At 34.3% G+C, this 14,658-nt stretch overlaps 1 protein-coding gene across 4 annotated transcripts in view; it reads left to right on the top strand.

Moving 5' to 3' along the window:
- Positions 1 to 14,658, top strand: part of LOC105475258 (protein tyrosine phosphatase receptor type Z1) — a 193,121-nt gene that overhangs the window by 119,314 nt on the left and 59,149 nt on the right. For all 4 annotated transcript variants that reach the window (XM_011730358.2, XM_011730351.2, XM_011730371.2 and 1 more), the window contains exons 9-10: positions 6,738 to 6,922; positions 8,223 to 8,349. In XM_011730358.2, the coding sequence (XP_011728660.2) occupies positions 6,738 to 6,922; positions 8,223 to 8,349 (312 nt within the window). The remainder of the gene's footprint in view (positions 1 to 6,737; positions 6,923 to 8,222; positions 8,350 to 14,658) is intronic.

Here is a 14,658-nt window from a genome sequence, read left to right as displayed (position 1 = left end):
TTTTAAAGTTTCAGTCATTGTCAAAATATATCATTTTGAGATAACAGTGAAATAGAAAAGTCAGGTCATGTTAGTTGGATGAGTCTCATTCACACAGTTACATATTCAGTCAATTCTTTTTTGGCTTTAATATGAACCACTGTCAAATAATTAATATGCCCTTATGCAGCATAGGGACTTCCTGATTACCCAAAACTGAATGTGATTCCTCTTTCTTCTGAACCGTCGTAATTCCTGACCTGCAATTGTGGCACTTTGCCTTTCTTGCCTTGCTTCAGGGGTGTTTATGTACATACCTTATTTTCTTGGTAGATCCCTGTCTAATTGATCTCAGTATTACCTGTAACATCTGAAAAAGTACCTGGCAGGTAGTAAGAGCTCTCTGACTCCTTGATGAATGGTGAATAAGTGAATGAATTAAAACATTGGCCAAAGCTTACTTATGTCTAAGCCTCCGGGGTTAAAAAGAGCATATGTATTATTGGTAACAAACACAGAAGGAATGACTGGCTTTAGATTTCCAGACAGGTTGGAGCCAAGTTCTTCTTGCTGAACATCCTTTAATTAATGAAAAATTTACAAAGCCTTCAGAAGAATACAGTACAGTAGTATTAGCTGTGTGTACAGTTCATGTTCAAAATTAAAGATCATTCCAGGAAAAGAAAGATTCTAATTTTAAAAAGGTAGTATCAGTATTATGATAGAATTGTTAAGAAATAGTTTCCTCTGTGACTGAAAAAAATACCTAAATAATTTACATTCTTCATTTTGACTCTGTTAATCCTCTGTAAAATTATCGTACTTAACAATAATGAACACCTAGCATATCAAGATTTATTAGGTAACAATTTTTATAGATGCCCATTATATAACAGTCTGCATTTACTGAAATCATTATAAAGAAGTGAGCTACTTGATTTTATTTTTGCAGTGAAAAAAGAGGAGACATGAATCTGATTAGACTCTTAGCAATTAGTTGTTTCTTTCTTCACAAACTAGGACTTGCTTTTTTCATCTTGAGTCTTTGCATTCAGTGAGCATTTATTATCATTTGTCTTGTGCATAGAAATACTGTGTTCTTATGAAAGTTTTTTTCTCAATGGATATACTATCTCCTTTGGAACTGAATTTGAGAATAAGAATTGAGGATTGTATTTATATTCAGTTTTGATCTCTATTAAATTCAATCTGAAAATAAATTTTTACTGCATGAACTTATACAACGTAGAAAATATAGATAAGGACACAGAAAAAAATACAAATACCCTGTAATTACACTACCCAGAGATAACTATTATGAAGATTTTGGTAAAGATCCATCCAAGTCTTTCTCTGAAAATTTTTAAAAATGTTATTATTATATTTCACAAAAAAATGAGACTATACCACATGTCTGTTTACTGATTTTTTTTACTTCATATTATACCTTTAATATATCATTCTTAATTTTTATGTTGTATTCCATCATATAGTTATAACTATATATTAAACCTTAATCAGTTCCTCAATTTTGTACATTCAGTTCACATATTTTTTGTCATTATAAATATCTAATATCCTCATTTTGACCAGGAGGAGAAGTAAAAGCTAGCATAAAAATTGTCAAAATCTTGCTCTCAATAAATGCATTGTAGGAAAATGTATTTTTAGAAATACATTATAAATAATTGCAAAAACCACGTGAGATTTATATATTCATATAAACTCTGTAAGCTTAAGGACCAGGCCCTACTCATTTTTTGCATTCTCAGCAGGCGCTCAATAGATTATTTGTGAATTAATGAATATTTTATCAGAACTTCAAACCTCTGTATTTCCATTTGTATGGAGAGCTGCCATTTATTAGGAAGGCATTTCTTTTTGGCATCATGGAATGGACACTGGCTCTTCTAAGGATCACAGAATTTAATACAACCATCTGGTCTTGAAAGAGTTAGTGAAAACTGTCTTTTTTTTTTTTTTGACAGAGTCTCTCTTTGTCACCCAGGCTTGAGCACAGTGGCTGTTATCTCTGCTTACTGCAGCCTCTACCTCCTGGGTTCGAACGATTCTCCTGCCTCAGCCTCCCTAGTAGATACCTAGTAGTATCTAAAGTGAATATGTAATCATTCAGAAGTACAAAACAGGGATAGATCTTTTCCAATTACATTCAACATTTGTGTAAATGTTTACATCAGTTGTATTAGGATCTGCTACTGCCCGAGGAGAAGTCACAACCTCGTTGGTTACCTTCTGGGTCTGTAAGTCATTCAGCTTTTCTCCCAGTAGTCATTGTCTTACTACTTTTAAAAATGAAGGTCATAAACTTCAAATAAGGAAGTGGTGTACTTATTAGCATGTATTTATGAAGCACTTTTGTCATGAACTGTTATACTGTACAGAACTTCAAATTAGTGGGAAATAACTGAGTGAGACCTAGTGTAGTCTCGGGTAATTATGACATTTTCTCTGCCACTAGCTAAGAATCACCTCCCTGCCAGGCGCGGTGGCTCACGCCTGTAATCCCAGCACTTTGGGAGGCCGAGGCGGGCGGATCACAAGGTCAGGAGATCTAGACCACGGTGAAACCCCGTTTCTACTAAAAATACAAAAAATTAGCCGGGCGCGGTGGCGGGCGCCTGTAGTCCCAGCTACTCAGGAGGCTGAGGCAGGAGAATGGCGTGAACCCGGGAGGCGGAGCTTGCAGTGAGCCGAGATTGCGCCACTGCACTCCAGCCTGGGCGACAGAGCGAGACTCTGTCTCAAAAAAAAAAAAAAAAAAAAAAAAGAATCACCTCCCTGCCATTTCGTATCAATCCACATTTTACTCGTAATACCTGAAGCTAAGACTGCGCCTTCTCCCTCAGGGCAGACTGTGCTTCTTCCAAGGCAGGCTAGAGAGCAACAGAAGTGGAAGGAATCTCCTATCTCCCCTTGGTCACCTGCATCAACTTTCTTGATGAACAAAGATTTGTCACAGCCAAGGAATGCATTTGTATTTCTCTGTCTCTGTTTTTTTCTTTTTTTCTTCATTTTTTCCTCATGTCACTCAGTGCTTTGCGTACTAATATTTTGGCACTGGTTCCACAGATCATGTCCATTCCTACCTAGTAGGTGTTCACTCTTCATTTAAGTAATGACAGGATGAATGATAAAGCACAGGACTTTGTGTCAGCTAAAAGCTTAAGAAGCTTATACCATTTTTAGTAGGAAATGTGTATAAATTTGAAAAGAATTTCCTAATTTGGCCTAAATGGCAGAATTTTTTGTAAGTTTTTTATACATTCCTCTATCAGTGGAGTGCAGAATTTAGAATCTAAAACCACTCGTTACATCTGAGAGCTTACTGAATCTAAGTGTTTGAAAGCTATCACAGGAATGGGCATCTAAAGGCTCAGACACTACCTTCTTCTGTATGTCTAGAGTGCCTAGAATCAAGCAGATGAGAGTGGAATGTTAAAAATAAGTTTTTAAAGCAAGAACACATAAAGGAGACTACATTCTCATTCTTTATAGTGAGGATTCTTTGCTCACTGTTCATGTATGGTACAGTGCCATTTACTTGTACTCTATGTGACTTGACATGGGCCCCAGACTCACAGCCAGAAGCCTGCAATAACCAGCAATTAGGTTCTTCTTCTCAGCCAGTGTCTCCTGAAGAATCAGTAACTATGAGCCAGATCACATGTAGATGTGGAAAGGAATCAGTATGTGAAATGTAGTCCTGAGGGAGGGAATGAAGCTTCAACAGTTTCGAACTTCTCATGATCAGGAAAATTATATTTTTGTTACTATTTTACTCTATAGCAGCTTGTATTTGATGTCTGAGTACATATTCATCTGGAAAAACGTTACTGATTTTCAATCCAGAAAACGTACTTTACAGAGTACATATGCTTCTAATAAGATAATTGGGCTGGCCCAGTGCGGTGGCTCACGCCTGTAATCCCAGCACTTTGGGAGGCCGAGGCGGGAGGATCATGAGTTCAGGAGATTGAGACCATCCTGGCTAATATGGTGAAACCCCATCTCTACTAAAAATACAAAAAACTTTAGCTGGGTGTGGTGGCGGGCTCCTATAATCCCAGCTACTCGGAAGGCTGAGGCAGGAGAATGGCATGAACCCAGGAGGAGGAGCTTGCAGTGAGCCAAGATTGTGCCACTGCACTCCAGCCTGGAAGACAGAGCAAGACTCTGTCTAAAATAATAATAATAATAATAAAATTTTAAAAAGATAATTGAGCTGATTTCAATAGGAAATATATGCAAAACCTGGAAAATTTAGTGTCTATTAATCTCTTCTTCTATGTTCATTCCATGGTTTGAACACCAAATAGTGTATATGGAATTAACTAAATTGTTATTTGAAAGATTCAGTTCTATCTTATAGAAAGGAAACCCTTTGGCAAGATCATAAACTACATATAGAAATATAGGCTTTTCTGTTAATAACATTCTAAAGTATGTATGTTTTTTTCACCATATGATCCTGTGACTCCACATCTAAAAAAAAAAAGATTTACCTAAAACTTGATAACATGCAACTGTATTGTTGATTATCAATAAACACAAGTATTTAAAAAATACATTTCTAATTAAAATATAAACTCAAACTATTAAACAAATAACTAACAAACTCTTACAAGAAGTGAAAACCTATGGGCAAGAAAATATAACTTTCTTTTTGGAGCTCTACTTTATATTAATGTTGCTTCATAAATTTTGACACATCTACTGATTGCTACTATTAAGGCGAGACAAACATAGACATCCAACCAAAGTAGTTTCTGCTATTTGGGCAGTAGTCCTTTGGATATTTTGCAATGAATCCTTTTTTTTTTTTTTCTCAAGAGACTGTTATGCTTTGTATATATGCATAAAATTAATGCATTTCAAAACAGTTTCATCTTGAAGAGTATAGTTCACTTTAAATCATTCCCATTCTGTAAAAAAGTGGGATTGCTTTTTCGAGGACAAAAATCTACAAATGATATTGTCCAGAGTAACTGCCAACTTCTCTGAAAGTGAACTTGGGATTCATAAGAAGCAAGAAGGAGGTTGTTGCTCCAATGATACAAACGTGAATAGCTCACTTGAGACAATTTGAAGGTCTTCTGCCATCTGCTGGACATTAGTAGAAGTCTCACTCAGTAGAGTAACATCATGTAGTATAGACCTAAATTAAAATACATTCTCATTCTGAATTCGTGTTTTTTGATAATGAAATAATTTTTCTTTTATTTCTAAAGGAACACCCCAACCTAAGCCCTCCCTAAACAAAAAATAACATCAAAGGTTTGAAGTGAAAAATAATTTCTAACTGATATAAAGCTATTCACGTATTTAAAAGGTATATATATATTCATATATTTTAAATCATTTCTGTACCACTGCTAGCATACTGTACATATGGTACATATGCTATACCACTGCCAGCATATTGTACATATGCTAAAATTGTGACTACTAAATATATGTAAAATTTGTTTCCATTTATAAGTCCAATTGTTAGTTGTGGGTGCCCTCCTGTGTTCAGGAGGTGAACTGCAAACTAGCAGAGAGAAGGCATTTTGGTCACAATCGGCGGCAGCTGTTAACATATTTTTGAGTCCTTGTAGTTTTTGTATCAGTGATGACTGATTTACCTAAGTCTACCACATGCTCTCATCGAGTGGCTTTGTAACTTCAGGTATCACCTGAAAACAAAGACCAGATTCTGTAAGTATATTAATTAATATTCAGCCTGAGAGATCTTTCTCTCCTTCTACTTTGCAAATCTGTCTGGCCTGTGAAGAGATATCTATTACTCTGCTTCATTAGTAAAATACCATAAAATGTTATAGTTTTTCTTCTCCAAATTAGTCCAAACTATCACATTAGAAATGCATTTTGGAAAGTACCAGGGCACTCTCTGATGGGACTAAATTTGGGGCTTGATTCCCAGCATGGACCTGAATTCATTTTAATAAGTCTCTGAATGATTTTCATAATACTGTTTTTTCAGATGAAACAAACAAGTCTTTTAATTCCCTAAAATTATTTTCTTAATTTACTTATGATAACAAAATGGGATTTTTGTCAGCACATCTGAAAAATACTGAAATGGCAATTTTAGGTTTTCTTTGGTTGGGAATTTTTAATTAGTTCAAGGATTCTTTAAGAACAAAATGTTCCAATAATAGTATGTCTTTCATAACTGAAATTATCCACACCCTGAACTGAACAGATTTTCAGGTACCAAACAAGAGAAATTAAGTCACCATGAACTTGCAGATATTCTTTGTTCATTTATTTCTAAGAATGAATCTGTATGCCAAAGATATTCAAAACAATGTTCTAGGCAATATAGAACTACAGAGCTATAGTTCTTATGTTTATAATCCACTAGAGGAGTCAAGATTCGTTCAGGAAAAAATAATATGGAAGTATGCAAACGATGCAGTAATAATGATAAAATAGATGATTGACAGTGACAGAGATCACTTCAGTAGAGATTAGTGTGTGTAATGAAGGAGGTAGCATTTGACCAAGACCTTTCCAAAATGGAAAGCTGGGATTTGAACAGATAGAGTTAAGAGGGGAGGAAAGAGTGTTTTAGATATAGGAAATGGAATAAGCAAAATCTCCACAGTGGAAAAGTGTAACTTTGTACTTTATATTGAAATAAAACACAATAAAATTTTTATAGAATATGTTTTATTTATTCAAGTCCTCAAGGCTAAGTTCTATCAACAGCTGTACTTTTTTTCTCTCTGAAGTTTGTAGTTCAGAACCAGAAAATGTTCAGGCTGACCCAGAGAATTATACCAGCCTTCTTGTTACATGGGAAAGGCCTCGAGTTGTTTATGATACCATGATTGAGAAGTTTGCAGTTTTGTACCAGCAGTTGGACGGAGAGGACCGAACCAAGCATGAATTTTTGACAGATGGCTATCAAGACTTGGTAACTATATGATCAGTTGTTTTACATATGGTAACATTATAATTTAATTTCCAAGGTAAGAACTTACAAATGGTTATATGTTATTTTCTTCCATTACTTTTAGACTTTATGTGAAGGTGGGGTGGGGTGAGTATTTTTAAATTAAAAAAATTTTTAAATTAGAAGCTATACTAAATTATGTCAAAAGTTATATTTAATTAAATGGATAACATAACTTTACCAACAATAACATTATAGAGTAGATACATATGACTTATGAACTGGAGATCATTTAGTATGGCCTTTCTTAAGATTGCAGTTGTAGAATAGGGCCAGAATCTCAGTGCCCTGATACATTTTATATTGTGTCTTCCATTACGCTATATCAGCACAGGAAGAGTAGAGTAGGGGACATACAAGTCCTGTTTGTTGTACCAAAAAATTTTCAGATAACAGCTGGGAAGTCATGATTGGGTCAGAACTTTGGGGATGTAAGACCAAATTTCTTACAAAAAGATCCACCCCTGCCTCCCTCCACCAGCGCGTGCAAATAAGTACAGATTCCTTTTGTGGCCTGAACATGTCAGTATTAAACTTTGCTCTGGTAGGGAAATGTTGGCCATAGATTAGGGTGTAGTTGACAAACCTTCATCTGGATGTCGGTCCAGAAAGTCCCCACTGCAGGTTCAAGGACACTGGACTCTGCCTCAGGCACCTAGAGTCCTAGAGTCTTACAAGTCCTGGGAAGCTGCATTTAAATAAAAACTCATTGTTAATTGTGTTTCATATCATGTGGACAAAATGGATAAAATTTTAGTAATCTTTTAATTCAGTCGCCTAGAATATGGAGACACAATGATCTGTGAAATAAATGATAATATGTTTATTTCATAATTATGTGAAGAAGATAATTATATTACTGTCCTTGCATATATATTGTCAAGAAAAAGACATAACTTAGTTGTTCACTTCTTCACATTGCTCCTTATTTGCACATGCTCCCCATTTATTTGTCTAAAATATTAATTTTTAGTTTGTGGTACTCATTTATGAATTTGATGAGTTCTGGCTAAAAATGAAACTTCCTAAAACTAAATCTGATTTTTAAAAAGAAAAAAAAAAAAGCCTAGTTTTCCAGTTCTTCATAATTCACAAATACCACAAGTTTAACTAAGCAACATTACATAAACTTTTCCTTAGGTTAATAAAATAGAAGTATTTTCCATGGACCAGTGAGAAAAAGTTTTCTAGGAAAGATACCTAGTGTGTTAGTAGTCCTATGAGAATAACATTTGTATAATTACTAACATCTTTCTTTTAGGGTGCTATTCTCAATAATTTGCTACCCAATATGAGTTATGTTCTTCAAATAGTAGCCATATGCACTAATGGCTTATATGGAAAATACAGCGACCAACTGATTGTCGACATGCCTACCGATAATCCTGGTAAGTACCGCCAGATACATCTATATATTAGCTCAACAAATGAGGTTAGTTTAATTACTGTATGCATTGATGCTTTCTCTCTAACTTTATATTCTTTTAGCCAAAAGGCAAAGTGATTTTCTCTTAAGTCTGGATTGCCAGTTAATTTTTTGAGGCATGGGACCTATTTCTCATTCAGCAGGTCTGGTGCAGGACAATAACTAAATTTATCCTTAGTATTGGAGTTTACCATTTGTAAAATAAGAACGACTAAACATATTTATAATATTGTAATGATCATTAAATGAAAATTATTATGTAAATGTTGAGACTGTTATTTTGGATAATTAAGAGTTGGTTTAATTTGTATTTATTTCCTTTTTTCAGCCCCCAAAGCATTATGTAGTAAGTATATACATGATCCTAAGGCCATGTGAGGTACTTTCAAATATCTATACAATGTGAGGTACTTTCAAGTATCTATACAAAGCATCTCAAGAGTTTGTCTTAGATCTATTTTTCTACTTTTTATAGTTTGGTTATAGGGAGTGGGGTGTTTTCCTCTTGGTTGATTGCCCTTACTCTTTCCCAAAAACAAGACAAGTAAAAGTTGTTTCTACTTGTGTTTTATTTGCATGCACCTTCTCTAAATATATGGGAAAATCTTTTGATCTTAGAGCATATGCAATAACTGAATCAAATGCTGACCATCATAATTTGACAGTTTAAAATTATTAAGTTAGTGTTCCTCTTGTTAGTATAAGCAGTTTTAAATAATAGACTAGAAGTATATATATGTATATATACACCTACATATGTATAATCATGTACATCTGCAAACATACATATGTAAATATATATATATTCTTTGGTCATCCATATTAGGAGCCTACTCATTGAAACTTTTACAAATTTCAATGTAAGTGAATGGTTACAAATTATATTAATTATAGCCTATTTCAGTTTTACCTATGGCAGGAAAACTGATGTGCGCGGTTTGCATTGCTGTCTAAATGCTGTAGCAGGGACTTTAATCCAACATGAGCTTAAATAAAGTAATTGCTCATTGATCACCTTACTATAGCTGTTCTTACTAGTTGACTTTTTAAGTTAAAGACTATATGTCAGAGCATCAGATATTGTAGTACTCATCATTCCAAACTACAGGCTATAAAACTTGCCAAGGTATCTCCCAACTTGGTATTAATAACTAATGAATATTACTACTACCATGATGGCAATATCATTATTTAATATTTCTTATGACCTGCCTCATGGCCTGGGTATAACCATCTTTCTTATTGCCTTTATTTAGCATTGTTTTTCAAAATCACGTTATTTTTTAATGGAATGTGAGCTCTAAGTCTTATTGAAAGGTGAGTATCAAAATAACTGACCATGATTTTAACTATGCCATATCACACCACACCATTGCATGGCAACCCTCACCAAAGTTCCCCACAATGAGCTATCCAGAAAATGACACCTTTAGCCATATAACTTTGATCATGTCGACCAGCACCATATGTGAATTGATTGAAATATGGCATATACAAAAATCTCTTCTACCCTTATTTATGCATTTTGAGTATGAAGTATATTGAACACATTCACTCAATTTTGTTACCTTGATTTAATTATGCTACTCTAATTTCATACATAAAATAATTTCTCAGGAGTTGGCAAAAAATTACTACTTTTACCCATTTATTTTTACACTGTTTCCTACTTTATTCGCTATGCCAAAGCTTTAAACATTCTGAATTTTTTTGGTCTTTTTCTTTTTTGGAGAAACTTATTGCATATGAAAGAAACAGATTAAATATGTATTTTCTCCATAAGTGATTTCTGAGTGATCCTGTAAGACTGACTTTATATTGGCACAAAGTCTAATATTCTTCTATCATTTGTTGTATTTTCACATTTGTACTAAATAATAAATATTATTATAACTTAAAATTTCTGTTTATTTAAAGGACCGGGACACTATTGAACATTGTAATAATGAGATGCTTGTTTGGATACACCATTAAATCTCCATGGATGCCTCAGTCTCTTAAGGCATTTTGTATAGTAATGCTGTGTTAGTAAAAGATGGTATTTGATTTGATGTTTTGATATGCTATGCCTCTTAAAAGCCAAGGATTACAAATTTAGGTAGATTATTCCCTATTATTTCTACCAAAAATTCCTACATCAAAAGCCTGTTCCTCCAAAGTTTGGGATTATCCTATTTTTTTATTAAAAAAAAAAATTGGTTCTCTTAGGAGTTATTCTTTCTCATCTGAAAGGCTGCAATGGCATTTTTATCCACGTATTTACAATTCAGTATTGAAATTACATTGTCTTATCTATTGTTTCTTTGGTAAATATATCCCAATGAAAGTCTTGACAGTAATACTATCTTGTGGCTTGGTAAAACAGGTTTGGTGCCTACAAGATTTGTGAATTTTATTATTTTTGTGACTAATATAGATGTAAGTGGCTTTTGAGTTTGCTGCTTATTTCATGGTTTTTATTACTACCACTTGGTTCTGTTAATCATGCTGTTTTATTAGCTTGGTAACTGTAATGTAGCCTATTTAATTATTCTGTTATTATTTAGGATTAAACTGTTTACTAAATATTGTATTGTTTATTGCTTTTGTTAAAAAGAAATGAAGATGGTAGTTTATAACTGCTGTCATTCTTTGATGGATTTCAAATATATATATATATTTTTTTTTTCTTTTTTTCTTTTTTTTTTTTTTTTTGAGACGGAGTCTTGCTCTGTAGCCCGGGCTGGAGTGCAGTGGCCGGATCTCAGCTCACTGCAAGCTCCGCCTCCCGGGTTTACGCCATTCTTCTGCCTCAGCCTCCGGAGTAGCTGGGACTACAGGCGTGGAGTCTCGCTCTGTCACCCAGGCGGGAGTGCAGTGGTGCAATCTTGGCTCACTGCAGCCTCCACCTCCCAGGTTCAAACGATTCTCCTGCCTCAGCCTTCTGAGTGGCTGAGATTACAGGCACTCACCACCATGCCTGGCTAATTTTTGTGTTTTTAGTAGAGACAGAGTTTCACCATGTGGGCCAGGCTGGTCTGGAACTCCTGACCTCGTGATCCACCTGCCTCGGCCTCCCAAAGTGCTGGGATTACAGGCGTGAGCCACCGTGCCCAGCCAGATTTCAAATATTTTAATCAGTTTCCCTGAAGAAAAACTCAGTCTTCCAAATAGTGCCTTTAATTTCCTAAATTTAATAAAACTGTGCATTTAAATTAACAATTTGCTTACATTATTCTTTGTACCTTTTAATTACACTTGTGTACAAAAGTATCACCATAAACTAATGCACATTAAGTATTATTTCAAATTGCCATTTAAAAAAATGTGTAAGTTTGCATTCGGAAATTAATTTAAATTTGTCAAGGAGCCTCTTTAGTGTTAAAAAGAAATGTATATTCTTTTAAAAGACTTCTTAGAGAATTATATTTATGAATAAATAATTTCATAAATATATTTATCTTATTGTTACTAAGTTAATTATGTTTATTTCTCTTATATAAGATAGAGCTAATTAACATACAGTTATGGAGGGATTGTTTAAGTACATGTTTTAGGGCCTTGATAATTACATGTGTTAGATTTAAATACATGATGAATTAAATCAACAGTTTTCTTGTTACTGTGTGATTTCAGTTGTATAACAATTTGTTAAGTCACCATGCATCTGTCCTTACTCTACCTGTACCATCCTTCCTATTAGTGTTATTACATTATTATATGCAGAATTACAGCTTGAAGCAGTTGCAGTCTACACTGCTTTTATTTTGTGCACTGTGAAACTTGGCTTATCTTCAAACAATTAAATAAGCCTTGCTTGCTCACCTACATGTGTTGCTTTTTTGTGCTATAAAAAATGAATGTGTTCCTAATGTGCTTTTTTAATCTAACATTACTTGTGTCCTAAAACAAAACCAGAATGAGTCAACAGTTTTTGTTCAGTTATTACAAAAATGTGAATTTAAGTGTTCACTCAAAACAAAAATACTGCTAGTTCTTCACTATCAGACTTTTTCTATCCTTTCTGGAGTCTATTTTGATGAACAGAGAGGATTCTATAAATCAGTATAATTTTTGAACTATTTAATATATCAATAGTGCCTGACTCCAACCAGTGGTTACTAAAATATCGGTTATTACTTGTGAGAAAGCAGCAGGTTTAGGGGTACCCAGTATGAGAGCTTGTGCCCATCAGCAGAGCTAAACTTTGAGTTCAGGGTGTTGAATTAACAGATCCAGAATTATGGCTTCAAAATCTTTAGGAAGACAGAAACAATCTTTCAAAATTATTTTATTTCAAAATTGTTCTGAGGAGACTCAGCAAAAGACTTCTGGATTCTAAGAAATAGAGGTATTGAAGTGTTCCTGGGAATTTCAGTCAGTTCAAATGATCTCAGTCCAGTTGGAAACCAGAATAAAGAGCCTTCAAGGTGGATTTATACACAGCAATATGAATGTGCCAACACGTGGGGGTGCTCACCCATGAGAGTGCCAAGGAATGAAGGGAGGCTCAGAGACCTGCCTAGGACCACACAAGTTGCCCCAGAGCTAAGGAGGCCTAAAGAGAAAGTATTGTTTTTATTACAATAAGCAGCAATCCAATTATAGTATAAGTCATTAATATTCGTTAGGGGATGTGATTGGATTAAAACCCTGTATTGTAATTTACTGAAAGGAAACCATAATCCCTATAGTTAGTTGATGCTCTGGTAAAATGATAAAAATAAGTCGAATGCAATACACACTAAAAATATTGAAGAAAAAAGGAAATAAATCCTCAACGTGATAGTTATACATACCCTTCCCCAACCCTTATTATGATTAAATAAGAAAATTATATTTGCCCATTAAAAGTATGAAGTTAGGTGGAGTTAGACCATTTTAAAAAAATTTTAAACACCTTCTTAAGCATATTGAAACAAATGGAAAATAGTTGATATTTTTTCCATAGCCTCTCAACAGCGGAAAAACCTACAGTATGTGCACCACTAACAAGTATTTGATTATGATTTGCCATTGTGAGCATTAAATATTTCACAAGTCTATGAAAAAGAGTGGCTACACTTCAAATTATTTTCAGTAAAACTAGGTATTGTCTAATGGGCTTAATTTGAAGATTTTTTTACATGCATGAACTTCTTTAGTCATAGCTTTTAGAAAATCATATGGAAGGTCATTTGTCTGTCACAGTTTAGTTGTATCTCATTTTTAAATTCACATGTATTAATTTGCATGGCGATTACAAAAACACAAGTGTTTGAGATGATTGAAATCACTTTAGTTTGGAAACGTAAAAAATAAAGAGCATGAAGAACAGATGGTGAGGAAAGGATTTCATAGGAAGAAAAATAGAAGGAGACCACTAGTGATCAAAATAAAATGGTTAGTTTTAACAAGAAAAAAAGTGAGAATTAAAAGTAAGATTGTGATTGTCTCTAGTGAGTACTTTCCTTTTTAAATTACAGGAAGTTGTTTACGTTAAGTAATTTTGAAACAGCTAAGTTGTCAAAAGTATTAACTTTATCTGAATCTTCTTGGGAGCTAGGCATGCTTAACAGATTTCACGTGAATTCTCATTTTACAGTTTTCAATATATTAATACCCAGGAGTCTTGATAAAAATAAACTCAAGAAACTTTGTGTTGGAAAACAGACCTGGGTATGATAAACATTTAATGTTGGTTCAGTTATACCTTGAAATTTCTATAGAGTATACATTTCCTTTGAGGACATAAAACATAGAACATAAGCAGCATTAGGATAGTGCAGAGCATAAATTGTGGTGATAGCCTGAGATTCCATAAAGCCATGGGAGTTTGAAGAACATCATTATAATAATGCTCAAACCTCACAGTTACTTTGTCTACCATCTTCTTAATGACCCAGGCAGTTCAGACCAAGACTAAAGAAAAATTCTCCTCTGGCCCCTCAGTAATGTGGTAGAGTGGCTAGATTCCTTCTTAGGAAAAGAAAGAACCAGCTTAGTCTTCCCTGACATTCCCTGACAGGTCCTGTTTTAGCACTGAGATATTCATACGTTCATTCTGATTTGTTGGGACAAACAGACTTGAATGATCCTGGTCATCAGATTCTTTAAGTAAACAGCATTAGCTGAGTTTCCCTGGGGAGAATGCACAAGATTCACTCTGTTACTTCTTCTTGATGACAGCAAGGCTGGAACCTGCTGGAAAACACTCTTCATTTTACCTGTTGCAGCACCCTGTATAGAAATAGGTATGAGGCCAGATTTGAGGAGTAAAGATAATTATTTGTCCTCAGTCAAAATAGAAACT

The sequence above is a fragment of the Macaca nemestrina genome, chromosome 4, assembly GCF_043159975.1.
Source record: "Macaca nemestrina isolate mMacNem1 chromosome 4, mMacNem.hap1, whole genome shotgun sequence".
In the NCBI taxonomy this organism is placed as follows: Eukaryota; Metazoa; Chordata; class Mammalia; order Primates; family Cercopithecidae; genus Macaca; species Macaca nemestrina.
The sequence above is the reverse complement of the archived record's forward strand: the minus strand, read 5'-3'. Positions and strand labels throughout refer to the sequence as shown.